The sequence below is a fragment of the Aotus nancymaae genome, unplaced genomic scaffold (genome assembly GCF_030222135.1).
Source record: "Aotus nancymaae isolate 86718 unplaced genomic scaffold, 86718_ANA_hifiasm-v0.15.2.pri h1tg000006l, whole genome shotgun sequence".
Classification (NCBI taxonomy): domain Eukaryota; kingdom Metazoa; phylum Chordata; class Mammalia; order Primates; family Aotidae; genus Aotus; species Aotus nancymaae.
Genome location: NW_026988417.1, coordinates 689,695 through 717,543, shown reverse-complemented (window position 1 = coordinate 717,543; position 27,849 = coordinate 689,695). Strand labels below are relative to the sequence as shown.

General features: G+C 59.5%; 1 protein-coding gene across 1 annotated transcript in view; it reads right to left on the bottom strand.

The window, feature by feature from the left end:
- PCGF3 (polycomb group ring finger 3) overlaps positions 1-25,955 on the bottom strand; it is a 46,966-nt gene extending 21,011 nt beyond the window's left edge. The window contains exons 1-7 of the mRNA XM_064365124.1: positions 25,732-25,955; positions 25,290-25,430; positions 22,037-22,154; positions 20,839-20,935; positions 14,586-14,641; positions 6,583-6,693; positions 5,470-5,558 (exon numbers count right to left, since the gene is read on the bottom strand). Of these exons, the coding sequence (XP_064221194.1) occupies positions 5,470-5,558; positions 6,583-6,693; positions 14,586-14,641; positions 20,839-20,935; positions 22,037-22,145 (462 nt within the window). The 5' untranslated portion in view covers positions 22,146-22,154; positions 25,290-25,430; positions 25,732-25,955. The remainder of the gene's footprint in view (positions 1-5,469; positions 5,559-6,582; positions 6,694-14,585; positions 14,642-20,838; positions 20,936-22,036; positions 22,155-25,289; positions 25,431-25,731) is intronic.
- Positions 25,956-27,849: the final 1,894 nt, after the last annotated feature.

Sequence of the window (27,849 nt, the reverse complement as noted above, 5' to 3'; positions counted from 1 at the left end):
GAAAAGATACTACATTAAGCAGCTCTCAGGTTAGGGGTGGTGGCTTACACCTATAATCCCAACACTTTGGGAGGCTGAGGTGGGCAGATAACCTGAGGTCAGGAGTTCGAGACCAGCCTGGCCAGCGTGGTAAAACTCCGTCTCTACTAAAAATACAAAAAATAGCCGGGTGTGGTGGTGGGCGCCTGTAATTCCAGTTACTTAGGAGGCTGAGGCAGGAGAATTGCTTGAACCTGGGAGGCAGAGGCTGCAGTGAGCCGATATTGTGCCATTGGACTCCAGCCTGGGCAACAAGAACAAAACTCTGTCTCAAAAAAAAAAAAAAAAAAAGAAAAAAACCCAGTTCTCCAGACATGGGTATGGAATATCATCAGACTCCTTTTTATTTTTTTTATTTTTGAGACAGAGTCTCACTCTGTCTCCAGGCTGGAGTGCAGTGGTGCAATCTCAGATCACCACAACCTCTGTCTCCCAGGTTCAAGTGATTCTCCTGCCTCAGCCTCCCGAGCAGCCGGGACTACAGCTGTGCGCCATCATGCCTGGTTAATTTTTGTATTTTTAGTAGAGACGGGGTTTCACCATGTTGGCCAGGCTGGTCTCGACCTCCGGGCCTCCCAAATTGCTGGGATGACAGGCTTGAGCCACTGCGCCTGTCCTCATCAGACTCTTTTACCGCGTCTCTGTGACCGTGTAGTTTTTCTGTCTGCATCTGGTGGTACCGTAATGTCATGAAGGAGCCCTCCTTGCTGACTCTCACTTTCCTTCCAATACACTTCTGGGCTCTGCTTTCCTTCATGTAACATTCACGATGCACAGACATGCGCCCGGAGGAAAAGGTGCCAACACATCACAAAAAGCTCGGCCGTGGGGCTGAGAGGTGAAAGCCTGTGCTGACCAGCCATCTTTTATACCAGCCGGGCGTAACCATAAGCACAGGTTCATCTAGTAATTTTATAAAAAGAAAAACAAAGGAAGAAGTTGGGAGGAGGAAAACAGCAGCCCGTGGGTGCTGGAGTGTCACTGCTCCCTTCATCCTGAGGGAAGGTCTCTGGCATGCTCCCTCCATCAGTGCTCCTGGCACTGTGGGGTGACCACTAATACAGGAGTGTCCACAAGCCCCGCCCCCCCACCTGCTCCCGGCTCCCTGGACGAGCACTAATAATACAGGAGCATCCCCGAGCCCCCCCACCTGCTCCCGGCTCCCTGGGCACTAATAATACAGGAGCATCCCCGAGCCCCCCCACCTGCTCCTGGCTCCCTGGGCACTAATAACACAGGAGCGTCCCCGAGCCCCCCCACCTGCTCCCGGCTCCCTGGACGAGCACTAATAACACAGGAGCGTCCCCGAGCCCCCCACCTGCTCCCGGCTCCCTGAGCACTAATAATACAGGAGCGTCCCCGAGCCCCCCCACCTGCTCCCGGCTCCCTGGGCACTAATAACACAGGAGCGTCCCCGAGCCCCCCCACCTGCTCCCGGCTCCCTGGACGAGCACTAATAACACAGGAGCGTCCCCGAGCCCCCCACCTGCTCCCGGCTCCCTGAGCACTAATAATACAGGAGCGTCCCCGAGCCCCCCCACCTGCTCCCGGCTCCCTGGACACTAATAACACAGGAGCGTCCCCGAGTCCCCCACCTGCTCCCGGCTCCCTGGGCACTAATAATACAGGAGCGTCCCCGAGCCCCCCACCTGCTCCGGGCTCCCTGGGCACTAATAACACAGGAGCGTCCCCGAGCCCCCCCACCTGCTCCCGGCTCCCTGGGCACTAATAATACAGGAGCGTCCCCGAGCCCCCCCACCTGCTCCCGGCTCCCTGGGCACTAATAATACAGGAGCGTCCCCGAGCCCCCCACCTGCTCCCGGCTCCCTGGACACTAATAATACAGGAGCGTCCCCGAGCCCCCCCACCTGCTCCCGGCTCCCTGGGCACTAATAATACAGGAGCGTCCCCGAGCCCCCCCACCTGCTCCCGGCTCCCTGGGCACTAATAACACAGGAGCGTCCTCGAGCCCCCCCACCTGCTCCCGGCTCCCTGGGCACTAATAACACAGGAGCGTCCTCGAGCCCCCCCACCTGCTCCCGGCTCCCTGGGCACTAATAATACAGGAGCGTCCTCGAGCCCCCCCACCTGCTCCCGGCTCCCATGGCACTAATAACACAGGAGCGTCCCCGAGCCCCCCCACCTGCTCCCGGCTCCCTGGGCACTAATAATACAGGAGCGTCCCCGAGCCCCCCCACCTGCTCCCGGCTCCCTGGGCACTAATAATACAGGAGCGTCCCCGAGCCCCCCCACCTGCTCCCGGCTCCCTGGGCACTAATAACACAGGAGCGTCCTCGAGCCCCCCCACCTGCTCCCGGCTCCCTGGGCACTAATAATACAGGAGCGTCCTCGAGCCCCCCCACCTGCTCCCGGCTCCCTGGGCACTAATAATACAGGAGCGTCCTCGAGCCCCCCCACCTGCTCCCGGCTCCCTGGGCACTAATAACACAGGAGCGTCCCCGAGCCCCCCACCTGCTCCCGGCTCCCTGGACACTAATAATACAGGAGCGTCCCCGAGCCCCCCCACCTGCTCCGGGCTCCCTGGACACTAATAATACAGGAGCGTCCCCGAGCCCCCCACCTGCTCCTGGCTCCCTGGGCACTAATAACACAGGAGCGTCCCCGAGTCCCCCACCTGCTCCCGGCTCCCTGGGCACTAATAACACAGGAGCGTCCCCGAGCCCCCCCACCTGCTCCCGGCTCCCTGGGCACTAATAACACAGGAGCGTCCCCGAGCCCCCCCACCTGCTCCCGGCTCCCTGGGCACTAATAACACAGGAGCGTCCCCGAGCCCCCCCACCTGCTCCCGGCTCCCTGGGCACTAATAATACAGGAGCGTCCCCGAGCCCCCCCACCTGCTCCCGGCTCCCTGGGCACTAATAACACAGGAGCGTCCCCGAGCCCCCCACCTGCTCCCGGCTCCCTGGGCACTAATAACACAGGAGCGTCCCCGAGCCCCCCCACCTGCTCCCGGCTCCCTGGGCACTAATAATACAGGAGCGTCCCCGAGCCCCCCACCTGCTCCCGGCTCCCTGGGCACTAATAATACAGGAGCGTCCCCGAGCCCCCCCACCTGCTCCCGGCTCCCTGGGCACTAATAATACAGGAGCGTCCCCGAGCCCCCCCACCTGCTCCCGGCTCCCTGGGCACTAATAATACAGGAGCGTCCCCGAGCCCCCCCACCTGCTCCCGGCTCCCTGGGCACTAATAATACAGGAGCGTCCTCGAGCCCCCCCACCTGCTCCCGGCTCCCTGGGCACTAATAACACAGGAGCGTCCCCGAGCCCCCCACCTGCTCCCGGCTCCCTGGGCACTAATAACACAGGAGCGTCCCCGAGCCCCCCCACCTGCTCCCGGCTCCCTGGGCACTAATAATACAGGAGCGTCCCCGAGCCCCCCCACCTGCTCCCGGCTCCCTGGGCACTAATAATACAGGAGCGTCCTCGAGCCCCCCCACCTGCTCCCGGCTCCCTGGGCACTAATAACACAGGAGCGTCCCCGAGCCCCCCACCTGCTCCCGGCTCCCTGGGCACTAATAACACAGGAGCGTCCCCGAGCCCCCCCACCTGCTCCCGGCTCCCTGGGCACTAATAATACAGGAGCGTCCCCGAGCCCCCCCACCTGCTCCCGGCTCCCTGGGCACTAATAATACAGGAGCGTCCCCGAGCCCCCCCACCTGCTCCCGGCTCCCTGGGCACTAATAATACAGGAGCGTCCTCGAGCCCCCCCACCTGCTCCCGGCTCCCTGGGCACTAATAATACAGGAGCGTCCCCGAGCCCCCCCACCTGCTCCCGGCTCCCTGGGCACTAATAATACAGGAGCGTCCCCGAGCCCCCCCACCTGCTCCCGGCTCCCTGGGCACTAATAATACAGGAGCGTCCCCGAGCCCCCCCACCTGCTCCCGGCTCCCTGGGCACTAATAATACAGGAGCGTCCCCGAGCCCCCCCACCTGCTCCCGGCTCCCTGGGCACTAATAATACAGGAGCGTCCTCGAGCCCCCCACCTGCTCCCGGCTCCCTGGGCACTAATAACACAGGAGCGTCCCCGAGCCCCCCCACCTGCTCCCGGCTCCCTGGGCACTAATAATACAGGAGCGTCCCCGAGCCCCCCACCTGCTCCCGGCTCCCTGGGCACTAATAATACAGGAGCGTCCCCGAGCCCCCCCACCTGCTCCCGGCTCCCTGGGCACCAATAATACAGGAGCGTCCTCGAGCCCCCCCACCTGCTCCCGGCTCCCTGGGCACTAATAATACAGGAGCGTCCCCGAGCCCCCCCACCTGCTCCCGGCTCCCTGGGCACTAATAATACAGGAGCGTCCCCGAGCCCCCCCACCTGCTCCCGGCTCCCTGGGCACTAATAATACAGGAGCGTCCTCGAGCCCCCCACCTGCTCCCGGCTCCCTGGGCACTAATAACACAGGAGCGTCCCCGAGCCCCCCCACCTGCTCCCGGCTCCCTGGGCACTAATAATACAGGAGCGTCCCCGAGCCCCCCACCTGCTCCCGGCTCCCTGGACACTAATAATACAGGAGCGTCCTCGAGCCCCCCACCTGCTCCCGGCTCCCTGGGCACTAATAATACAGGAGCGTCCCCGAGCCCCCCCACCTGCTCCCGGCTCCCTGGGCACTAATAATACAGGAGCGTCCCCGAGCCCCCCCACCTGCTCCCGGCTCCCTGGGCACTAATAATACAGGAGCGTCCTCGAGCCCCCAACCTGCTCCCGGCTCCCTGGGCACTAATAACACAGGAGCGTCCCCGAGCCCCCCCACCTGCTCCCGGCTCCCTGGGCACTAATAATACAGGAGCGTCCCCGAGCCCCCCACCTGCTCCCGGCTCCCTGGGCACTAATAATACAGGAGCGTCCCCGAGCCCCCCCACCTGCTCCCGGCTCCCTGGGCACCAATAATACAGGAGCGTCCTCGAGCCCCCCCACCTGCTCCCGGCTCCCTGGGCACTAATAATACAGGAGCGTCCCCGAGCCCCCCCACCTGCTCCCGGCTCCCTGGGCACTAATAATACAGGAGCGTCCCCGAGCCCCCCACCTGCTCCCGGCTCCCTGGGCACTAATAATACAGGAGCGTCCCCGAGCCCCCCCACCTGCTCCCGGCTCCCTGGGCACCAATAATACAGGAGCGTCCTCGAGCCCCCCCACCTGCTCCCGGCTCCCTGGGCACTAATAATACAGGAGCGTCCCCGAGCCCCCCCACCTGCTCCCGGCTCCCTGGACACTAATAACACAGGAGCATCCCCGAGCCCCCCACCTGCTCCCGGCTCCCTGGGCACTAATAACACAGGAGCGTCCCCGAGCCCCCCCACCTGCTCCCGGCTCCCTGGACACTAATAACACAGGAGCATCCCCGAGCCCCCCCACCTGCTCCCGGCTCCCTGGACGAGCACTAATAACACAGGAGCGTCCCCGAGCCCCCCACCTGCTCGTCGCTGCGGTGATAGTCGTTGTCCTCCTCCGGCTTCTCTTCTGTGGCCTCTTTGTTTGAACTGTCGTCTGCTTTGGTTTCACCTTTTAGTACAAACAGAACATAGTGCACCATGAAATCCAAACAAGCCATTTAAAAAACTCTATACTCTACTCCAAATGTCATCAAAAACTCACGATATCAGGGGACTCTGGACCCCTGGAGTGGAGTAGGAGTCAAAGGAAAGCTCTCTGCAAAGCTCGTGCCGGGGTCTCCCCAGGACGCAGAACAGCTGTGTGTGTCTGTCGGTGCAGGCTCGGGGAGCCCAGAGGGCAGAGACGGGGCAGCCGGAGCCCGTGTGGGACGCAGACACGCACCGCACCCACCGCATGGCCAGGCCCGCCCAGAGCTGCTCGGTGCTGAGCACATCCATCCCTTCATTCCGAAAGCCTTCTCCTAAAAACCCAGTGTTCTAACTCCACCATTAAAATTGAAACTTCCCCTCAGGTTAAAAGGTTCGGACAGGACTGCCTGCTTCCTAGACAGGCTTCCTGACCACCCCTCAGGGCTGCGCTTCCAGGGCCCACAAAGCTGATGGAGACAGGCCCAGGCCTCCTCACCCCCCAACTGTGACGGATACACAGGGAGCCTAAAGGCTTCCTCAGAGTCCATGTGCTCCTTGAGGAAAAAGACTGTCCTTGAGATGCGGATATTTGTAGAGCTATGCTCGGATTTCAACATACCATGAACTTGACACAGAAACCAACCATTATTCTGCCACTTTACAGTAAAACAAGCAGTCAAGTCTCAGGAAGTTTACCTTCCACTACCTTTTCCCCAGGCCCTCCAACCTGTGACCTTTGTCCCCCACCTCCAGGCACTCTCGGGGGCCTTTCTGCTCTCCCCTGCTGGCCTCAGCCTCCAGGACCCCCACTTTTCCCCTCCACCCACATTCCCACTGGTGCCAGTGAGGAGGAGCACCTTGAACCCTTAACCTCCCACACTCTCAGGTGCCCTCGCTGCCTCCAGGAGCGCCTGCGGGAGGGCCTGGCAGACGGAGCCAGCTCTTTACGAAAGGCCCCGCGCAGGGATTCCCGGATGCCCGGACAGCATGCGGGGTGCACTCACCGTTCCGATGGGAATCTAAGTGCTGCTTTGCAGAGCAGGTCTCCCCCTTGATGTCTCCGGGCACCTCCATGCCCAGCTTGTGATAGAACTCCCTCTGCTTTCTCATTTCCGCTGCAGAAGATCAACACATAGGCTTTAACCTCACACAGGAACAAACCCTCCTGCACTTCTGTTCATACGCATCACATAAAGAGAATTGCAGATTTGCAGTATCAAGTTTGAAGGCTACTAATAAGGCAGCAGCAAATGAAGCCTGAGATGCCCTGAGGGCTCAGCCCGGCGGGAAGCACAGCCCGGTACCTGCCCGCCAGCCCATGGGTGACAGGCTCAAGGCCAGGAAGCCCAGATGTGGGACGGGCATCCCCACCTCGGCCACCACCTACGAGCGTCCAGTGTCACAGAACCCACCATCACCGGGGGCTCGATAAACACTCGGCAGCTCAGCGCCTTGTCAGACACCACGGCTGAGCCAGGGGCCTTCCTGGCCGCCTGCGGCTCCGAGATCAACCTGCCGCCAGGTTCTCCCCATGTTCCGGCTCCATGGCAGACCTTGCCGGCTCAGAGGCACCCCAGGCCACCATGGAGGAACCCCCAAGAGAGCCTTGCAGCCCGACAGCCCTGGGACCATGTGTCCACAGCTTGCATGAGGGCTGCTCTCAGCTGTGGGCTCTGGTGCCACCTTGCCTGGCAGTGGTGAAAAGTGCCCCCTGGTGTCTGTGGCCGTAGCCACTGGCACAAATTCCAGGGAAGAGAGTGGCTGGAGGAAGACAGGCAGCTTCCTTCTCACTCACACCTGCCCTCAGGTCCCTCCAGCTCCAGGGGGTCCACATGCAGCCCCCACTGGCCAGACCAGGGAAGGCTCTCCAAGCACAGGGGGCCCGACCCTCCAGGGATGGCCAGCAAGACAGACTTGTAAGTGTGACCTTAGGTTGACAACCAAGTGACGCAGTGAAATATGTGGTCTCAGCTCAGAAGCGCACAATAGGCAGCAAATAAAAGTGAGAACAGAGCTGCTCACACCCGAACCTGGACATCACTGAAAGTAGCTTGTGTGCTGCGTTACCAAGGAATTCTTCACCGAACGTTTTATCCTCATGTTTGTTCTCCCTACACACCATGAGCTTGGTGAGGCCAGGGAAACGCCCTGAGCACATCCCGACCTACAAAGACGCCTCACACACACCGACCCTGCAGGGACCATGCCCACATGAGGCCACAAGCTTGGACAGAGGGAAGAACACTCCGAGAGCTTGGGCAGACAGGAGGATGCCCTGAGAGCCTGGGCAGAGAGAGGAGGGAACCCCGAGAGACTAGGTAGAGAGGAGGGGACCCCGAGAGCCGGGGCAGAAAGAGGAGGGGACCCCGAGAGCCGGGGCGGAGGGAGGAGGGGACCCCGAGAGCCGGGGCAGAGGGAGGAGGGGACCCCGAGAAACTGGGCAGAGAGAGGAGGGGACCCCGAGAGCCTGGGCGGAGAGAGGAGGGGACCCCGAGAGCCTGGGCGGAGAGGAGGGGACCCCGAGAGCCGGGGCGGAGGGAGGAGGGGACCCCGAGAGACTGGGCGGAGGGAGGAGGGGACCCCGAGAGCCTGGGCGGAGGGAGGAGGGGACCCCGAGAGCCGGGGCGGAGAGAGGAGGGGACCCCGAGAGCCGGGGCGGAGAGAGGAGGGGACCCCGAGAGCCGGGGCGGAGAGAGGAGGGGACCCCGAGAGCCGGGGCGGAGAGAGGAGGGGACCCCGAGAGCCGGGGCGGAGAGAGGAGGGGACCCCGAGAGCCGGGGCGGAGAGAGGAGGGGACCCCGAGAGCCGGGGCGGAGAGAGGAGGGGACCCCGAGAGCCTGGGCGGAGAGAGGAGGGGACCCCGAGAGCCGGGGCAGAGAGGAGGGGACCCCAAGAGACTAGGTAGAGAGAGGAGGGGACCCTGAGAGCCAAGGGGATGGGTGTGGCTGGCCTTGGTTAGATGGAGTGCTGGACGCTCACAAGGTGAAATGCTGAAATAATCTGATAGCAGCTTGAAAGGAAGCATTTCCCGTAAATAATTGCATCCCAGCGGCCAAAAGGAAGGCCTGGAAGGAAGGGCTGCCAGCAGGACGCTGCCCCCATCAGTCTCCAGAAGAGCCGTGACGGGAACGTCAGAAAGACCGCGCAGGTCAGTACAAAGGAGAGAGCCCCGTGGACACAGTGGAAAACAACTCAGCTTCAGACGCTTGTCTCTGATTCCCGTTTCTTTTCCACCTCTAAGAATAAAAAAAGGATTAAAAATAGTGACACTCAATGTGAAGTGCATACAGGCACTGAAACATTTATTGGGGCTTGGCACAGTGGCTCACACCTGTCATCCCAGCACTTTGGGAGGCCGAAGCAGGTGGATTACCTGAGGTCAGGAGTTTGCAACCATCCTGGCCAACATGATGAAACCCCGTCTCTACTAAAAATACAAAAAAATAGCCAGACATGGTGGTGCGTGCCTGTGGTCCCAGCTACTCAGAAGGCTGAGGCAGGAGAATCGCTTGAACCCAGAGGGGCAGAGGTTGCAATAGCTGAGATCGTGCCATTGCACTCCAGCCTGGGCAACAAAAGCAAAACCCCGTCTCAAAAATGATAATTTTTTAAAATGAGCTTAGTGTCTCTGGACACTGCTCCTCAGCTGCGGCCGTCCAGCCTGACTTGATGAACTCACCATTGGCGCACAGCTAACCAGTCAGCCAGTCGGAAGCTTACTCTAACTAAAGCCAGGTCTTCATCTTACTTCCATGAAGAAATGCTGCTGTGATGAGACGTTTCATTTCAAATCTTCAGTATCTTCTAAACACCGCTTTCCCGTGAGTGGGGAACACCGTGACGTGTTCAGTCTGGTGACTCCATCGCCGGCTGTTTTCTCTTGGCAAAGCTAGTGTCACGGATGAAGAACTCAGTGCTTTCCATCAACAATGACAGTTCAGCGACAAAGTGATCCAGATGCCACTGTGGCTCTGAAGCACAACCATGGGAGTCCACGTTTCCCCTTTCCTTGTTCTGAAGTGAAGGTGGTGCAGTGCTCATAAAGACGTCCTGACACAGTGCTGGTGAGTGCCAGCGCAGCTGAGAGCTGCTCAGAGCCACGGGCCGGCAGCACACGCCTGCCGCACGCTCAGCTGCACCACACACAGGTGTAGACGGCACAGCAGCTGAGCCAGCGGGGCCGTGCTCCGACAAGACTACGCACCAGGAAATTGCAATTCTTAAATTTTTACATCAACATCATAAAATAGCATACTTTTGATTTTTTCCAACTATTTAAAGATGTAAAGAAACATTCTTAGCTCATGGGATCCTCTTGCCTCGGCCTCCCAGAAAGGCACGAGACATCATGTCCGGCCCCCATGTTTCTAAAGCAAGAGATGACAGAGGGGGCACGCTCAGGATCCGTGGAAAGAGGGCTGGTGAGTGAGTCAGCCCCACGGCCCTCACCAGGAATGGGCAGAGCCTGGCACAGCAAAATCCATGCCACACTCACCGAGTGAAAGGAACCCATAGTGGGCAGAGACTGAGAACGGACGCCTTGATAAATGTCATAAAGATGTTGCCTCTACGAAGACAGGTTTCTAAAAACAATTATAAAAACAAAAAGAAATAACAAACCACTAAAAACCTAACCTCACCTCTCTGATCTAGCAACAAACCCCTTCCAGCAAGATGTGAAGTGAAGCATCCACTACGTCGGGGGCAGGGACAAGTCCCTGGAGGGACAGCGTGGAGGGCCTGGAGCCCAGCAGGGGAGGGGGACGGCGTGGAGGGCCTGAAGCCCAGCAGGGGAGGGGGACAGCGTGGAGGGCCTGGAGCCCAGCAGGGGAGGGGGACAGCGTGGAGGGCCTGGAGCCCAGCAGGGGAGGGGGACAGCGTGGAGGGCCTGGAGCCCAGCAGGGGAGGGGGACAGCGTGGAGGGCCTGGAGCCCAGCAGGGGAGGGGGACAGCGTGGAAGGCCTGCCTGGATCCCAGGAGGAAGAGGTGGGGACCCTGCTGGCATCTCCTCCAAAACAGACACCTGCACTCTTACCACGGCATCCTCACAGCTAACGTGCATTTCAGGAAGAGGCCGCTGGTCTGAGAAATCAGGTTTACCACTGTGCACCACACAGAAAACCAAACAAATTGCAGGTGGCCTCCATCAAGAAATCAGGTGCACCGTTAAGAGTTTTAAAGTTAGAACCCTCCTTCTAGGAGCCATAAATGACTGAAAGCTTGAGAAACAAGAACACTGACTTGACAGAAAGGATGGGCGCCAGAGAGGAGCCTGTCAGGGAGGATGGCGGGGGCACCACGCCCTGTGAATCTGGAGCGCTCCGGAACCTGCACCTCTCGACTTCTCCAGTGTGGAGTGGAGCTGGCAGCGTCCACGCCAGACAGGAGCGTGCTAAGGCGTATGTGAACGTGTGGCCTGCTCCCGGCTGGACGCAGCGTGCTGCGCGAGCTGAAGTTCCACAGGAAGGCACCACCACGCACAGGCCTGCTGGCCTGGAGACACCACTGCCCCTGGGAGGAACCTGGGCCCTCGGGCAAAGAGGCAGGGCTGCCCCAACACCCTCGTCCTGGACACAGGGACCACCCGAGAGCACGGGGCACGTGGAGGGGCTGGGAGCCAGCATGAAGACGTGCCTGCTGGCCACACGGAGAACACACAAGCAAGTCCGACTGCAGGGGCCGCGGAGGCAGGGAAAGCAGCTTCTGTTTCGGACACAAAGGAAGGAACGATTATGTATTTTTCCAGCCCTTCCTACACAGAATGGACCAAACAGCAAAGTGTGTCTTTCTGGAAGCACTCCAACTACAAATGAAGAGGAGGCTGGAACAAAGGCAGCACGCGGATCTCAGTACACATCCTGCTCAGCGGTGGACGCCCACCCTGATGGACGCGCAGCAGCCGGCTTGCCAAAAACACAGCTAGAATGTGAGCAGGGTCCACTGCCACAGGGAGACCCAGGACAACGGGGGCAGGGGCAGGAGGGAACCCGACGGAGGCCCCCGAGTCAGCGGCTTTCTCTGGCTCTGACTGGAATAAACAAAAACAGGCTGTGCACAGGGGCTTGCACCTGGGATCCCAGCACTCTCGGAGGCCAAGCCAGAAGGATTGTTGAGTCCAAGAGTTCCAGACCAGCCTGGGCAACACAGCAAATCCCTATCCCTACAAAAAATTGCCGGGCATGGGGGTGCTTGCCTGTAGTTCCAGCTACCTGGCAGGCTGAGGTGGCAGAATCACCTGAGCCTGGGAGGTCGAGGCTAGTGAGCTGTGATAGCACCACTGCACTCCAGCCTGGGTGACAGAGACCCTGTCCCTGTCTCAAAAGAAAAAAAAAAAAGAAAACCACCAAAAAGCACAGCATTTATGAGACGACCAGAAACGTCAACGCTGAGTGGCTGTTCGGTATCATGGAATCCGCACTATTTTCCTTCACGTTATGAAGGTGTTGTGGTTATGAGCTTTAAGAAGAACTTTTATCTTCTGGGGGTATACACTGCAGCCTTTTAAACTCCCAGATAAAAGGCCACAGGGCGAGGCTGAGGGAGCAGCGGGTGCAGCAGGACGGGCCACGCCTGGAAACTGCTGGCGGGGGTCAAAAAAACTCGGGGTTCCTGTCTCGATCCCGCCACTTCTACATGTCTGAAACACTCTGTTGCAAACATTTTTTTGGAGATGGAGTCTCACTCTGTCACCAGGCTGGAGTGCAGTGGCACGATCTAGGCTCATGAGAACCTCCGCCTCCCAGGTTCAAGCAATTTTCCTGCCTCAGCCTCCTGAGTAGCTGGGACTACAGGCATGCGCCACCATGCCCAGCTAATTTTTGTATTTTTAGTAGAGACGGGGTTTCACCATGTTGACCAGGCTGGTCTCGATCTCTTGACCTCGTGATCCGCCCGCCTCAGCCTCCCAAAGTGCTGGGATTACAACAGGCGTGAGCCACCGCGCCCGGCCAGAAGCATTTCTTAAGGTGTCAGCATTTTATTCCAATGTATCCTTTGCCTTTTCCCAAGACTAAAAAACTTTCAGTTATTAAAAGGCTAATTGTTTCTATCTGCATTTACTCGGGAATCTAAATTCCTCCTGCATGAATGAATTCCGTGAGTAGGAAAACAAGCTTCTAACAGTATTATTCTCTGGTTCATGCATTACAGGCTGGATACGATTTCCACAGATCTGGCATATTCAGTTGCATTTTGAATTCCAACCCTCTTCTGAGATACAGTGAGAACCAGCCCAAGTGGATTCTTAGCTTCTCCATCTGCCTCTGAAAGGTCTGATGAGCAGAATGCCAGGCCAGCCCACCTGGTGCTGACCCAGCCCCTCCCCAGCTCCTCGTTCCCGGTCACCAGCAGAGGGCTGCCGCCACCACCACCACGATCAGGGGCCGGGAGCTTTCAGCTCCTCCTTCCGGGTCACCATCAGAGGGCCGCCGCCACCACGATCAGGGGCCGGGAGCTTTCAGCTCCTCCTTCCCGGTCACCATCAGAGGGCCGCCGCCACCACGATCAGGGGCCGGGAGCTTTCAGCTCCTCCTTCCCGGTCACCATCAGAGGGCCGCCGCCACCACGATCAGGGGCTGGGAGCTTTCAGCTCCTCCTTCCCGGTCACCATCAGAGGGCCGCCGCCACCACGATCAGGGGCTGGGAGCTTTCAGCTCCTCCTTCCCGGTCACCATCAGAGGGCCGCCGCCACCACGATCAGGGGCTGGGAGCTTTCAGCTCCTCCTTCCCGGTCACCATCAGAGGGCCGCCGCCACCACGATCAGGGGCTGGGAGCTTTCAGCTCCTCCTTCCCGGTCACCATCAGAGGGCCGCCGCCACCACGATCAGGGGCTGGGAGCTTTCAGCTCCTCCTTCCCGGTCACCATCAGAGGGCCACCGCCACCACGATCAGGGGCTGGGAGCTTTCAGCTCCTCCTTCCCGGTCACCATCAGAGGGCCGCCGCCACCACGATCAGGGGCCGGGAGCTTTCAGCTCCTCCTTCCCGGTCACCATCAGAGGGCCGCCGCCACCACGATCAGGGGCCGGGAGCTTTCAGCTCCTCCTTCCGGGTCACCATCAGAGGGCCGCCGCCACCACGATCAGGGGCCGGGAGCTTTCAGCTCCTCCTTCCCGGTCACCATCAGAGGGCCACCGCCACCACGAGAGCATCAGGAGCCAGGAGCTTTGAGCGGAGCGATTCCTAAGCACCTGATTTCCACCTTCAGGATACTGTACTAGTTGGTATTTCTTTGAATTCTAAATGAAATATGACTTTATAGTCAATTTTTTTTTTGTTTTTTTAAGAGACAGGGTCTGGCTACGTTGCCCAGGCTGGAGTGCAGTGGCTATTCACAGGCGCGATCCCACTACTGATCAGCACGGCAGTTTTGACATGCTCCGTTTCCGACCTGGGCCGGTTCACCCCTCCTCCTTAGGCCACCTGGTGGTCCCCCGCTCCGGGGAGCTCACCATATCGATGCCGAACTTAGTACGGACACCCAATCAGCCTAGTGTACTACAGCCCAGAACTCCTGGGCTCAAGCGATCCTCCCACCTCAGCCTCCCGAGTAGCTAGGACTATAGGCACTCACCACCGTGCGGGCTACGGTGAAGTTTTTCTAGGAACACCAGCTAGCATGCCTTAGAGGGGCTACAGCTGCTCCTCTGGTGTTGGGGAGGCTGCCGCTGTGGGATAGGGGGACGGCCGGGACAGGAGGTGGGGCCCAGGAAGAACCTCCTTCCCAGTCACTAGCAGGCTCTGGGAGCTGCGTTGAGCCGGGGGTTCCCATGCGCTAAACATGTGATGGATACTTGCTGCAGGAATAAAGAGAAGGGGCTGAAAAAGACGTCTGCACGTCTTAGGCAGACAAAAGAAGAAAGCAGGATGGCTGAGAGCAGGGCTGAGAAGACGGGTGATGCGGCCAAAAGGAAAGGGGCCTCCCGCCCGAGAACCAAACTTCCAGGAGAGCAGGGGCTGCCTGGGCCAGGCTGCGACCTCGGGGAACAGGGAGACAGTCGCACACTCACCTTCTTGGAGGCCTGGTACCAATTTGTAAACAATGTCTTGCATGGTTCTGTCATGACTGGCAAAAGAACAGAAAAGTGGAGTTAGCTAGAAATGTGAATTCTACAAGTCCTGTACATTTTCCATTTAACGATATCAAAGCTCAGAATCACAAGTCTGGAGCTTTGCTGGAGTTCTACTTCCAGTTTACAAATGAAAAAATGTTTGCGTCATCAGAAGCTCTGCATGACTTCAATTAATGCTTCATTTAATTTGGGCTCTGGCTGTTTATGAACATTTCAAATGACAGATAAGGTTAGTCTGCCGGACACCCCACGTTCCCCGCGTCCCATGAGCTCAGGGGACACCGTCTCAGCAGACACCCAGGTTCCCCGTGTCCCATGCACTCAGGGCACACCATCCCTGTGACACTCCAGGTTCCCTGTGTCCCATGCACTCGGGACACTGTCCCTGTGACACCCCAGGTTCCCTGTGTCCCGTGCACGCAGGGGACACTGTCTGTGCCCCTCCCACTGAATGCTTCCTGGGGCCTCCTGGTCTTTGTGGGATTTCCACTGAACAGGCTTTTCTAGAATGTTTCCAAATAACATAAGAAAAGTCGGCCACGCACAGTGGCTCACGCCTGTAATTCCACCACTTTGAGAGTCTGAGGCGGGCAGATCATGAGGTCAGGAGATTGAGACCATCCTAGCCAACGTGGTGAAATCCCGTCTCTACTAAAAATGCAAAAAATTAGCCAGGCATGGTGGTATGCACCTGTAATCCCAGCTACTCGGGAGGCTGAGGCAGAGGAATTGCTTGAACCCAGGAGGCGGAGGTTGCAGTGAGCTGAAATCGCGCCTCTGTACTCCAGCCTGCCAATAGAACAAGACTCTGTCTCAAAAATAAAAAAATTAAAGAAAAGTCCATAAGGGCCAGGCACGTTGGCTCATGCCTGTAATCCCAGCACTTTGGGAGACTGAGGCAGGTGGATCACCTGAGGTCAGGAGTTTGAGACCAGGCTGGCAAACACGGTGAAACCCTGTCTCTACTAAAAATACAAAAATTAGCCAGGTGTGGTGGTGTGCACCTGTAATCCCAGCTACTTGGGAGGCTGAGGCAGGAGAACTGCTTGAACCCAGGAGGTGGAGGTTGCAGTGAGCCAAGATCGCAACACTGCACTCCAGCCTGGGCAACAAGAACGAGACTCTGACCCCTCCACGCCCCCAAAACAAGTCTGTAAGATGAGGCCCTTCCTGTGATCTTTATCATCTATCCATCGAGGTTTTCTGAAAAGATTACATAAGCATGATATTTAAAATACGGTTCCCACTTCAGTATGCTATTCTTTTTTCCTTCTTTTTTGAGACAGGGTCTCCTTCTGTCACTCAGGCTGGAGTGCAGTGAGATGATCTTGGCTCACTGTAACCTCTGCCTCCTGGGCTCAAGTGATCCTCCCACCTCTACCTCCTGAGTAGTTGAGACCACACGCTGCCACGACATCCAGCTAATTTTTTAATTTTTACTTTTTTTGTACATATGTGGGGTTTTGCCACGTTGCCCAGGATGGTTTCAAACTCCTGGGTTCAAGTGATTCATCCACCTGGGCCTTCCAAAGTGTCAGAAATCCAGGTGTGAGCCACTGAGCCCAGCTGAGTATGCTATTTTTTGTTTTGTTTTAGACAGAGTCTCGCTCTGTTGCCCAGGCTGAAGTGCAGTGGTGTGATCTCGGCTCAATGCAACCTCCGCCTCCTAGGTTCAATCGATTCTCATGCCTCAGCCTCCCAAGTAGCTGAGATTACAGACGCACACCACCACGCCCAGCTAATTTTTGCATTTTTAGTAGAGATGGGGTTTTACCATGTTGGCCAGGCTGGTCTTGAACTCCTGACCTCAGGTGATCCGCCCACCTTGGCCTCCCAATGTGCTGGGATTACAGGTGTGACCCACCGCTCTGGCCAATATATACTATTTTTTTTTTTTTTTTTGAGATAGAGTTTTGCTCTAGTTGCCCAGGCTGCAGTGCAATGGCATGATCTCGGCTCACTGCAACCTCCGCTTCCCAGGTTCAAGCGATTCCCCTACCTCAGCCTCCCAAGTAGCTGGGATTTTACAGGCATGTGCCACCATGCTCAGCTAATTTTGTATTTTTAGTGGAAATGAGGTTGCTCCATGTTGGTCAGGCTGGTCTCAAACTCCCAACCTTAGGTGAATCTGCCAGCCTGGCTTCCCAAAGTGCTGGGATTACAGGTGTGAGCCACCACGACTGGCCACTATTTTTAAACATAAACTGCAATTATGGGCCAGGCGAGGTGGGTCACGCCTACAATATAGCACTTTAGAGGCCGAGGCAAGAGTATTGCTTGAGTGTAGAAGGTTGGGGCTACAGTGAGCTGGGACTGTGCCACTGCACACCAGCCTGGGTTAACAGAGCAAGACCTAGTTTAAAAAAAAAAAAAAAAGTAACTGTTTTCCTTTGTTGAGTAAAAAGTGCTAAGGAATTTGTTAACTTTCAAATGAATTTAAATTCTAAACATCATTCTTTAAAAAGAAAATTGTATGTGCCAGATTAGTAATCTCCAAATAACTGAGGAAGGACCAGTAGTCGCTGGTCCCTTATAAGGTGCAGTAGCCGCTCACGGGTCCAGTCATGCCACAGGCCGTGGTGACCAAGTCCTGCCAGACACTGCTCCATTTCCAGGAAGGACCATGAGTTCCCATAGCCACCAGGCTCAGAGTCTCTGCCAGTCCCAGCCTGTGAAGTGGCGACGAGCAGGCCTTGGCCTCAGCCCACGCGGGCAGGCACATCTCCCCTCACAACAAGCACACGGTACCTGGGTGCTACACAGGCACGCCACGGGCTCTGCAGCCCTCAGCGCCCACGCCACCCACACTGGCCTTCTCTAAAGAGCATCTGATCCCTGAGGAGAAGACGCTGCGCCTCTAGGAGCTGGATGACCACGGCCAGGCTTCACCCACAGCAGGACCCACAGGGCCCTACGTTAGGGGCTGCTCAGAGCCACTCCCTGCCCTGAGAGCCGCCAAGACTCCACGGGGCCTCATCCCAGGGACACTGTGGGCTGAAGACACACACCACAGGGGTTCGTCCAAGTGGCGGGCACACACACTGGTCCCCGGGTAGGAAGCCGGATGGACCAAGCTGTGCTGTCACTGGTGGGCAGACGTGGGCAGCCTGAGGGAGGGTGTCTTGACACTGCATTTGTTAACTGTGGCTGCCGCTCCTCCATGAGGTTTTGAGCTGCTCGTGTGCCGCTTCAGACTCTGCATGCAACTTTAAAATGGAGAAACAAGGCTGGGCGCAGTGGCTCACGCCTGGAATCCCAGCACTGTGGGAGGCCGAGGCGGGCAGATCACCTGAGGTCGGGTGTTTGAGACCAGCCTGGCCACCATGGGGAAACCCCGTCTCTACTAAAAATATAAAAATTAGCTGGGCATGGTGGCGGGCGCCTGTAATCCCAGCTACTCGGGAGGCTGAGGCAGGAGAACTGCTTGAACCCAGGAGACTTGTGAGGTTGCGGTGAGCCGAGATTGCACCACTGCACTCCAGCCTGGGCAACAAGAGCGAAACTCCGTCTCAAAATAAATAAATTAATTAATTAAAATAAAAGGAAAAAACAAACACATCTGCCTTTCCTTCTTCAAAATTTGTCTTCAGAATTCTCTCTCCTACCCTCTGTGGTATGAGGAGCCTTTCCCTTCCTTTGGACCGACCCTCAAGTCTGTGAGAACCACACGCTGCACCTGGCTGGCCCCTTGGCCTCCTACTGACACCCAGGCCAGAGCTGCCCTCTGCAGAATCAGGGGCTGGCCCAAGAGTGAGTCCACGTACTGTGGCCTGGAACGCCCACACTCACATGGATGCCTGGGGGCACCCATTCATCCACAGTACTGTGGCCTGGGACACCCACACTCACACAGATGCCTGGAAGCACTCACCCACGTACTGTGGCCTGGGAACACCCACACTCACACAGACACCTGGGGACACTCAGCCACGTACTGTTGCCTGGGAACGCCCACACTCACACAGACCTGGGGCACTCATCCATGTACCGTGGCCTGGGAATGCCCACACTCACATGGATGCCTGGGGGAACACCCACAAACTGTGGCCTGGAATGCCCACACTCACATGGACACCTGTGTGCACACTCACATACTGTGGCTGGAACACCCACACTCACACAGATGCCTGGGGGCACTCAGCCACACACTGTAACCTGGAACGCCCACATTCACACGAACACTTGGGGGCACTCAGCCATGTACTGTGGCCTGGAACACCCATGCTCAAAGACGCCTGGGGGCCCTCAGCCACGTACTGTGGCCTGGGAACACCCACACTCACATGGACACCCAGGGCGCTCACCCACATCCTGTAGCCTGGAATGCCCACACTCACACGGACACCTGGGGGCCCTCAGCCACGTACTGTGGCCTGGGAACACCCACACTCACATGGACACCCGGGGCGCTCACCCACGTACTGCAGCCTGGAATGCCCACACTCACACAGACACCTGGGGGCCCTCAGGCATGTACTGTAACCTGGAATGCCCACACTCACATGGACACCTGGGGCACTCACTCACATACTGTGGCCTGGAACACCCACATTCACATGAACACGTGGGGCGCTCACCCACATCCTGTGGCCTGGAATGCCCGCACTCACATGGACACCCGGGATGCTCACCCACATCCTGTGGCCTGGAACACCCACATTCACATGGCCACCTGGGGGCCCTAAGCCACGTACTATGGCCTGGGAACGCCCACACTCACATGGACACCTGGGGCGCTCACCCACGTACTGTGGCTTGGAATGCCCATACTCACACGGACACCTGGGGGCCCTCAGCCACGTACTGTGGCCTGGGCACGCCCACACTCACATGGACACCCGGGGCGCTCACCCACATCCTGTAGCCTGGAATGCGCACACTCACACGGAAACCTGGGGGCCCTCAACCACGTACTGTGGCCTGGGAACGCCCACACTCACATGGACACCTGGGGCGCTCACCCACATACTGTGGCCTGGAATGCCCACACTCACATGGACACCTGGGGGCCCTCAACCACGTACTGTGGCCTGGGAACACCCACACTCACATGGACACCTGGGGCGCTCACCCACATACTGTGGCCTGGAATGCCCACACTCACACGGACATCTGGGGGCCCTCAGCCACGTACTGTGGCCTGGGCACGCCCACACTCACATGGACACCCGGGGCGCTCACCCACATCCTGTAGCCTGGAATGCGCGCACTCACACGGAAACCTGGGGGCCCTCAACCACGTACTGTGGCCTGGGAACGCCCACACTCACATGGACACCTGGGGCACTCACCCACATACTGTGGTCTGGAATGCCCACACTCACACAGACACCTCGGGGCACTCAGCCACGTACTGTAACCTGGAATGCCCACACTCACATGGACACCTGGGGTGCTCACCCACATACTGTGGCCTAGAATGCCCACTCACACGGACACCTGGGGCGCTCACCCACGTACTGTGGCCTGGAATGCCCACACTCACACGGACACCTGGGGCGCTCAGCCACGTACTGTGGCCTGGGAACACCAACACTCACATGGACACCTGGGGCACTCACCCACGTACTGCGGCCTGGAACGCCCACATTCACATGGACACCTGGGGGCCCTCAGCCACGTACTGTGGCCTGGGAATGCCCACACTCACATGGACACCCAGGGCGCTCACCCACATACTGTGGTCTGGAACGCCCACACTCACATGGACACCCGGGGCGCTCACCCACGTACTGTGGCCTGGAACACCCACACTCACATGGACACCCGGGGCGCTCACCCACGTACTGTGGCCTGGAACACCCACACTCACATGGACACCCGGGGCGCTCACCCACGTACTGTGGCCTGGAACGCCCACACTCACATGGACACCCGGGGCGCTCACCCACGTACTGTGGCCTGGAACGCCCACACTCACATGGACACCCGGGGCGCTCACCCACGTACTGTGGCCTGGAACGCCCACACTCACATGGACACCCGGGGCGCTCACCCACGTACTGTGGCCTGGGCATGCCCACACTCACATGGACACCCGGAGCGCTCACCCACATCCTGTGGCCTGGAACGTCCACACTCACATGGACACCCGGGGCGCTCACCCACATCCTGTGGCCTGGAACGTCCACACTCACATGGACACCCGGGGCACTCACCCACATCCTGTGGTCTGAACGCCCACACTCACCCGATGTACTGCAGCGGGTGGCTCTGGTGGATCACGATCCTGCAGGTGGGGCAGGTGTTGTTCTCCTCCAGGTATTTCACCAGGCAGCTCCTGCAGACTGTCATAAAGCACAGGTTGTTACGAGAATCCAGAGCCAGGGTGCCCACCCCTCCCACGTGCTCGGCTGAACGTGGTGTCTCTGAGCCCATTTCGTGAAGACGCTCGTTGCTGTCCTCCTTGTGGCTCTTGGATTCTGAAAGGAAACGTCTTGCCATTCAGGTCTCAGGAGCAATGAGACAGTTTTAACTGCCCAGTCAAGGGGCTTCCTCAAAGAGGCGGGGTTAGGAATTAAAAGTGGGAAGAAAAACTTAGGATGAGGACATGAAGATCAAAGGAGAGAGAGCTGTGGGTCATCAGAACATGGGCTAATACTGAGAATTTCACAAGACTTTGTCCTAAAAGATCACAGCATCTTCTAGGTACAACCAGTAAAATCAAATGAAAATAACCTAACATAAAATATGCTCACCAATATCTAAAAATACGATTAATGTTAAAGTCAAAATTCTATTAAATTGGCAAATATTTTATTTTCCAAAGTGAGAAATACATAAATATCACTTACATTACAAGTGCTCACTTCATTTTAAAGATCCTGTTTAAACAAAATGTTCCTGAGCTATCAAGAGACACACACAGTGGTTGTCCACACCAGCAGGGCCACCAGCCACGGGCCTCACGTTAGCACAAGAACCGAGCCTCAGCCTGACTGATGATGCCTGCTCACCAGCTGCAGCCACAGTTAGAGAGAGACACCCAGGCCCAGCCCAGTCCAGAGTCCTCTGACACCAAAGCACAGGCTCAGCAGGTGTGAGGAACGCACGTCAGGTGTGAGGAACATGCTGGCAGATTCCTCTTGGAAGGATTTAGGGAACTCCTTTGGAGACTTAGACACCGCCAGCAGTGAGTGCGTATCACAGCTACTGACCTTGATGCTCGCTCTCCTAAGTAAGGCCTCATCTGCTCTGAAACCACCCACAGGACCTTTAACGTGAAATGCCTTTTCTGACTTATCCTCAGATCATCTCTGCTCCTGGTCCGGGGTCCTGTTGCTGTCTGGGCTTGAGCTAAAAGCTTGTGGTAAAACAAAAGCCGAGGTTCTGAGGAGCACACAGCTGGGAAGGGCCCACCCTCCCCAGGTGGCCCATGGGGCACATACAGGTGTGCAGGCACTCGGTCACCGTGGTGGCGTCGATGAGGTACCCGCTGCACAGGCGGCAGGTGATGTGGGCATTGATGTCCCACAGCTTGATCTTCCTGGTCAACATCTTTGGCTTCTGCAAGAGAAAATGCCATTAATTAACACCTGAAACTCTCCGATGCCTTTCGCTGTCGGCTTAGTTCTGACGGCCCTCCAGGGAGGATGGTGCGAGCCGAGGCCTGGGCGGCAGGAGCCTCTCAGGCTCACGAGGTCTCAGGCTCCCGTGTGCAGGGCACGGTCAGCAATCCAGTGTCCAGTGTCTGTGTGCACTGGCACGAGCCCACCTCTTCAAAGCTTCTCTCTGTGCCCGACACTACCTCCTCTCCTGCAGCGAGGACAGAGGAGGCTCCAGAAAGCTGCAGACAGGCAGGATGGGGGCGGGGCAGGTGGACCTGTGGGCGTCTGTCCTCTGTGAAAGCGGAGGGAGCAGGAAGAGCCCGCCAGGGCAGAGCTGCCAGATGTGATGAGGATGCGCAGGCTCTGGGCACCGGGAGCCTCCAGGGTATCACAGCGAGGCCCTGGGAGTGTGTGCCGTGCCCCTTCCTCCCCGCTTACTTCTGGGGCCAGTGCGGCTTCCACGGTGTCTTCTGAGGCTATGACTCCCAGAGCCTGAGGCGGTGCCGGGCAGGGGCTACATCCACCAGGCCCCTCCCAACCCTTGCAGGGCAGGCACAAGGCCAGGCCACAGCGGCTGGCGGAGGCACTGCACTGAGAGCTGCCGAAGCTGCTCCCCTCCCACCGGGCCTGCGCCTTCGGGGAGGTGACTCCCCCATGTCACCACACCCCCGGGCAGAGCCTGATTTGCTCTTGTGCTCAAGGCAGAAGAGCAGGGCCGCGTCGTGGAGGAGGTGGGGCGGGACTCAGCCTGCCCACGGTGCACCCCGACACTAGGAGTTCCCTCCCCACGCCTTTCCCCAGAGCAGCAGCAGGTGCGTGTTCCTCAGTGGGCATGGAAAACCGAGACCCAACTGCTGTATTCGCGACGCCACTTTCACCATCACCGCCACCAACAAGCCCAGCTGGAGCTCTGCTGAGCCCGACACCACCTGCTGCAGGCACGCCCAAGGGTTCAGCTGCCCTCCCTCCCACGCAGCAGCCGAGAGCTGGCTCATCCAGGGGCCACGTGTCTGGGGCTCAGGCCTGTCCCGACCACTCAGCCACCACCTTCACGCCTGCTGTCCCCACCTGGTCATGGAGACTTCAAAGTCAAATTTTCCCCTCCTCTCCTCCCTATGGGGCTGTGGGGTTTGGGGGCCCTGATGTGCACTGAGGACACAGGAGCCTGCCTGGGAGGGGAGAGGAGGGAAGGGAAGGGGAGAAGGAGGGAGGGGTAGGAGTGCGGGGAAGGAGGCAGGGGAAGGGCAGGGGAAGGGCAAGTGGAGGGAAAGGGAAGGGAAGTGGAGGGGGAAGGGGAAGGGATGGGTACAGGGGAGGAAGGAGGGGGGAGGGAGAAGGAGAGGGGACGATGAGCAGAGGGGGAGGGGAATAGGGGGAAGAGGAGAGGGGGAAGAGGAGTGGGGGAAGAGGAGAGGGGGAGGAGGAGAGGGGGAGGAGGAGTGGGGGAAGAGGAGAGGGGGAAGAGGAGAGGGGGAGGAGGAGAGGGGGAGAAGGAGTAGGGGAAGAGGAGTGGGGTAAGAGGAGAGGGGGAGGAGCAGAAGGGGAGGGGGAGGGGAGAGGGGGAAGAGTAGGGGGAGAGGGAAGGAACGGGGAGGGGGGATATGGGGGGAGATAGGGAGGGGGAGACAGAGAGAGGGGGAGATGGGGAGAGGGGAAGACGAGGAGGGGAAGGGGAGAGGGGGAGATGGGGAGGGGAACACGGGAGGGGGGAAGAGGAGACGGGGAGAGGGGAGGGGGGAAGGGAGGGAGGAGGGAGAGGGAAGGGCAGGAGGGAGAAGGGCAAGGGAAAGGAAGTGGAGGGGGGAAGGGAAGTGGAAGGGGGAGGGGAAGTGGAGCGGGGAAGGGGAAGGGATGGGACGGGGAGGGGAAGGAGAGGGGGAGGGGAAGGAGAGCGGGAGGGAGGGGAGGGGAGGAGAGGAGGGGAGGGAAGGAGTGGAGGAGGGGATGAGGGGAGGAGAGGGGAGAGGGGAGGGGAGGAGAGGAGGGGAGGGAAGGAGTGGAGGAGGGGATGAGGGGAGGAGAGGGGAGAGGGGAGGGGAGGAGAGGAGGGGAGGGAAGGAGTGGAGGAGGGGATGAGGGGAGGAGAGGGGAGAGGGGAGGAAAGGAGGGAGGGGAGGAGGGAGAGGGGAGGAGAGGAGGGAAGGGAGAGGGGGGAGGGGAGGAGGGGAGGGGAGGAGAGGGGGGAGGAGGGGGAGGGGAGGAGAGGGGGGAGGAGGGGGAGGGGAGGAGAGGGGGGAGGGAAGGAGGGAAGGGGAGGACGGGAGGGAGAGGGGAGGAGAGGGGGAGGGGAGGACGGGAGGGAGAGGGGAGGAGAGGGGGGAGGGGAGGAGGGGAGGGGAGGAGGAGAGGGGAGGAGGGGAGGGGGAAGAGAGGGGGAAAGGGAAGGAGAGGGGGAGAGGGTTAGGGGGAGAGGGAGAAGGAAGGGGGAGGGAGGAGGGGGAAAGGGGGGAGAGGGAGAGGGGAGAGAGGGAGGGGGAGAAGGAGAGGGGGGAGAGGGGAAGGAAAGTGGGAGGAGGGGGGAGGGGGCGGAAAGGGGGAGGGGGAGAGGGGAGCCCCCCCATGCCCTTGAAGACCAGGGGAGGGAGAGCCCCACCCTTCTCCCCTGATGACCACGCCCACCCTGGAGGGGAGGGGAGTCCCCCCTGCACCAAGGACCACACCCACCTGGAAGGGGGAGCCCCGCCCTGCTCCCCTGAGGACCACACCCACTTTGGCGGGGGGAGCCCCACCCTACACCCCTAGTGACCACACCCACCCAAGAGGAGATGGGGAGCTGCACCCTGCACCCCTGAGGACCTCCCTGCAGGGTGCTGGTCGAGAGCCTCACAACTCACTGGGCAGTGGCCCCATGCTCAGTCCCCACGTGAGCAGCACAGCTCCTCCACGACCGCCACCTGGGGGGTGCCCAGGTGAACCAGTGATGGAAGGAGGCCAGCCCTCTGCACCCCATGCTGTGTCGAGGCCTGGGCCCCCACAGCTGGCTGGACCTTGGACTCTCACAGGAGGGGCCAGAATGTGTCCCGAACTGCCAGCTGCTCGTGCTCGCCCATCCTCCCCAACCCGCAGGCCCCAGGTGGGAGGGCTCGGGCCTCACCTCCGCTACACGTCCGTGTGTCCACCCCTCTGCGGGGGCATGGAGGCTTCAGGCCAGCACTCCCACGAGATGCTGCCTCCCAGCTCGGCTCACGGGCTCACCTCTGCACCTTCCTTCCGGCCCTGGCTCCTTTTCCATTTTCTAGCACAGAAACGGCACCTGTTACTTCACTTCCCACCACGGATGCCACAACCTTGCTGTTCCTGCTAGAACTTGCAACCAAGACCTACCCAACACAGGGTGGGGTGTAGTCACTCAGAGGTACAGGCCAGGAGAAAAGCTAAGGAGGCAGTGACAGCCCCAGCCTGTCCACAGAGCCTGTGTTTTAGAGGCGCTGTGAGGAATGGCCGCTTGCTACAGTGACCACACACACAAAGTGTGGTCCCCGCAAGGTCGGGCAGTTCACGGCATGGAAAGAGGTAAGCTGGCTTACGGGCATTACCTGAGCTCGACACTCGGGTCCCTGCTACATCGTGAAGCCTGCAGAGAAAAAGCACAACAGGGTGTTACCCGGGGGCCAAAGATGGACGTCCCTCACCCGACCCGGGCGCCAAGCCTGGCTCGGTTACGCTGGTCTGTTCCTTTACTTGCTTAAAATAACCAAAAGTTCTTCAGGGACTGTGAAGAACAGGCTCTACCCTGGAGACATGGGCTGGTCTCAGTGCCTGTCGGGCATGTCTGAGGCCCAGGCCCCAGGTGTTGGAGACAGGAGTGGGCATGCAGACCTGCCTACGGCTGGAGGACTTGCCCTCGGCTCGCAGACCTGCCCTGGGCTCACGGACCTGCCCACCTGCCCAAGGCTCGCACACCTGCCCGAGGCTCCTGGACCTGCCTGAGGTTCACACACCTGCACGAGGCTCACACAACTGCCCGAGGCTCACAGACCTGCCCAAGGCTCGCACACCTGCCCAAGGCTCGCACACCCTTGCACACCTGCCCGAGGCTCACAGACCTGCCCGAGGCTCACACACCTGCCCGAGGCTCGCACACCTGCCCGAGGCTCACACACCTGCCTGAGGCTCACAGACCTGCATGAGGCTCACAGACCTGCCCAAGGCTCACGGACCTGCCCGAGGCTCACACACCTGCCCGAGGCTCACAGACCTGCCCGAGGCTCGCACACTTGCCCGAGGCTCGCACACCCTTGCACACCTGCCCGAGGCTCACAGACCTGCCCGAGGCTCGCACACCCTTGCACACCTGCCCGAGGCTCACACACCTGCCCGAGGCTCGCACACCTGCCCAAGGCTCGCACACCTGCCCAAGGCTCACAGACCTGCCCGAGGCACACAGACCTGCCCGAGGCTCGCACACCTGCCCGAGGCTCACAGACCTGCCCGAGGCTCACAGACCTGCCCGAGGCTCACAGACCTGCCCGAGGCTCGCACACCTGCCCAAGGCTCACAGACCTGCCCAAGGCTCGCACACCTGCCCGAGGCTCACACACCCTTGCACACCTGCCCGAGGCTCACACACCTGCCCGAGGCTCGCACACCTGCCCGAGGCTCACAGACCTGCCCGAGGCTCACAGACCTGCCCGAGGCTCGCACACCTGCCCGAGGCTCACACACCCTTGCACACCTGCCCGAGGCTCACACACCTGCCCGAGGCTCGCACACCTGCCCGAGGCTCACAGACCTGCCCGAGGCTCACAGACCTGCATGAGGCACACAGACCTGCCCGAGGCTCACAGACCTGCCCGAGGCTCGCACACCTGCCCGAGGCTCACAGACCTGCCCAAGGCTCGCACACCTGCCCAAGGCTCGCACACCCTTGCACAACTGCCCGAGGCTCACACACCTGCCCGAGGCTCGCACACCTGCCTGAGGCTCACAGACCTGCATGAGGCTCACAGACCTGCCCGAGGCTCACACACCTGCCCGAGGCTCACACACCTGCCCGAGGCTCACAGACCTGCACGAGGCTCACGGACCTGCCCGAGGCTCACGGACCTGCCCGAGGCTCACACACCTGCCCGAGGCTCCTGGACCTGCCCGAGGCTCACAGACCTGCCTGAGGCTCAGACCTGCCCACAGCTCACAGATCTGCCTGCAAGGGTGTCTGTGCAGGTACTGGGCCCGGTGTTGGGCTCAGCAGGGATGAGGACACATGTGTTCTGTCGGGGAGAGGATGGTGACATGGTACATGCAGCACTCAGTTGGGGCCAGGGAGGGCGTCTGGGGCTGCAGACAGGCAGAGGGGACAGGGGAGGAACACGGACCCCACCTGAAAGACAAGCAACAGGCACCACAGGACAGAGGGGACCATGTGGGGACCCTGCCTCGGGGATGGGGCACCAGAGCGACTGCCACGCTGGGAGGGCTTTCCCAGGAACCTTGTTGTCCCCCTGACATGTTCCTGTCTGAGCTGGGGAACCTGGGTGCCCCCCAACATTCCTGTCCAAGCTGGGGAACCCGGGTACCCCCCACCGCGTTCCTGTCCGAGCTGAGGAACCTGGGTGCCCCCCACCACGTTCCTGTCTGAGCTGGGGACACAGGTGGGAAGAGAGGGCCTTGGCCAGCTGGCTGGAGTCAGACCGGGAAAGTGTGGGGCCTGAGAT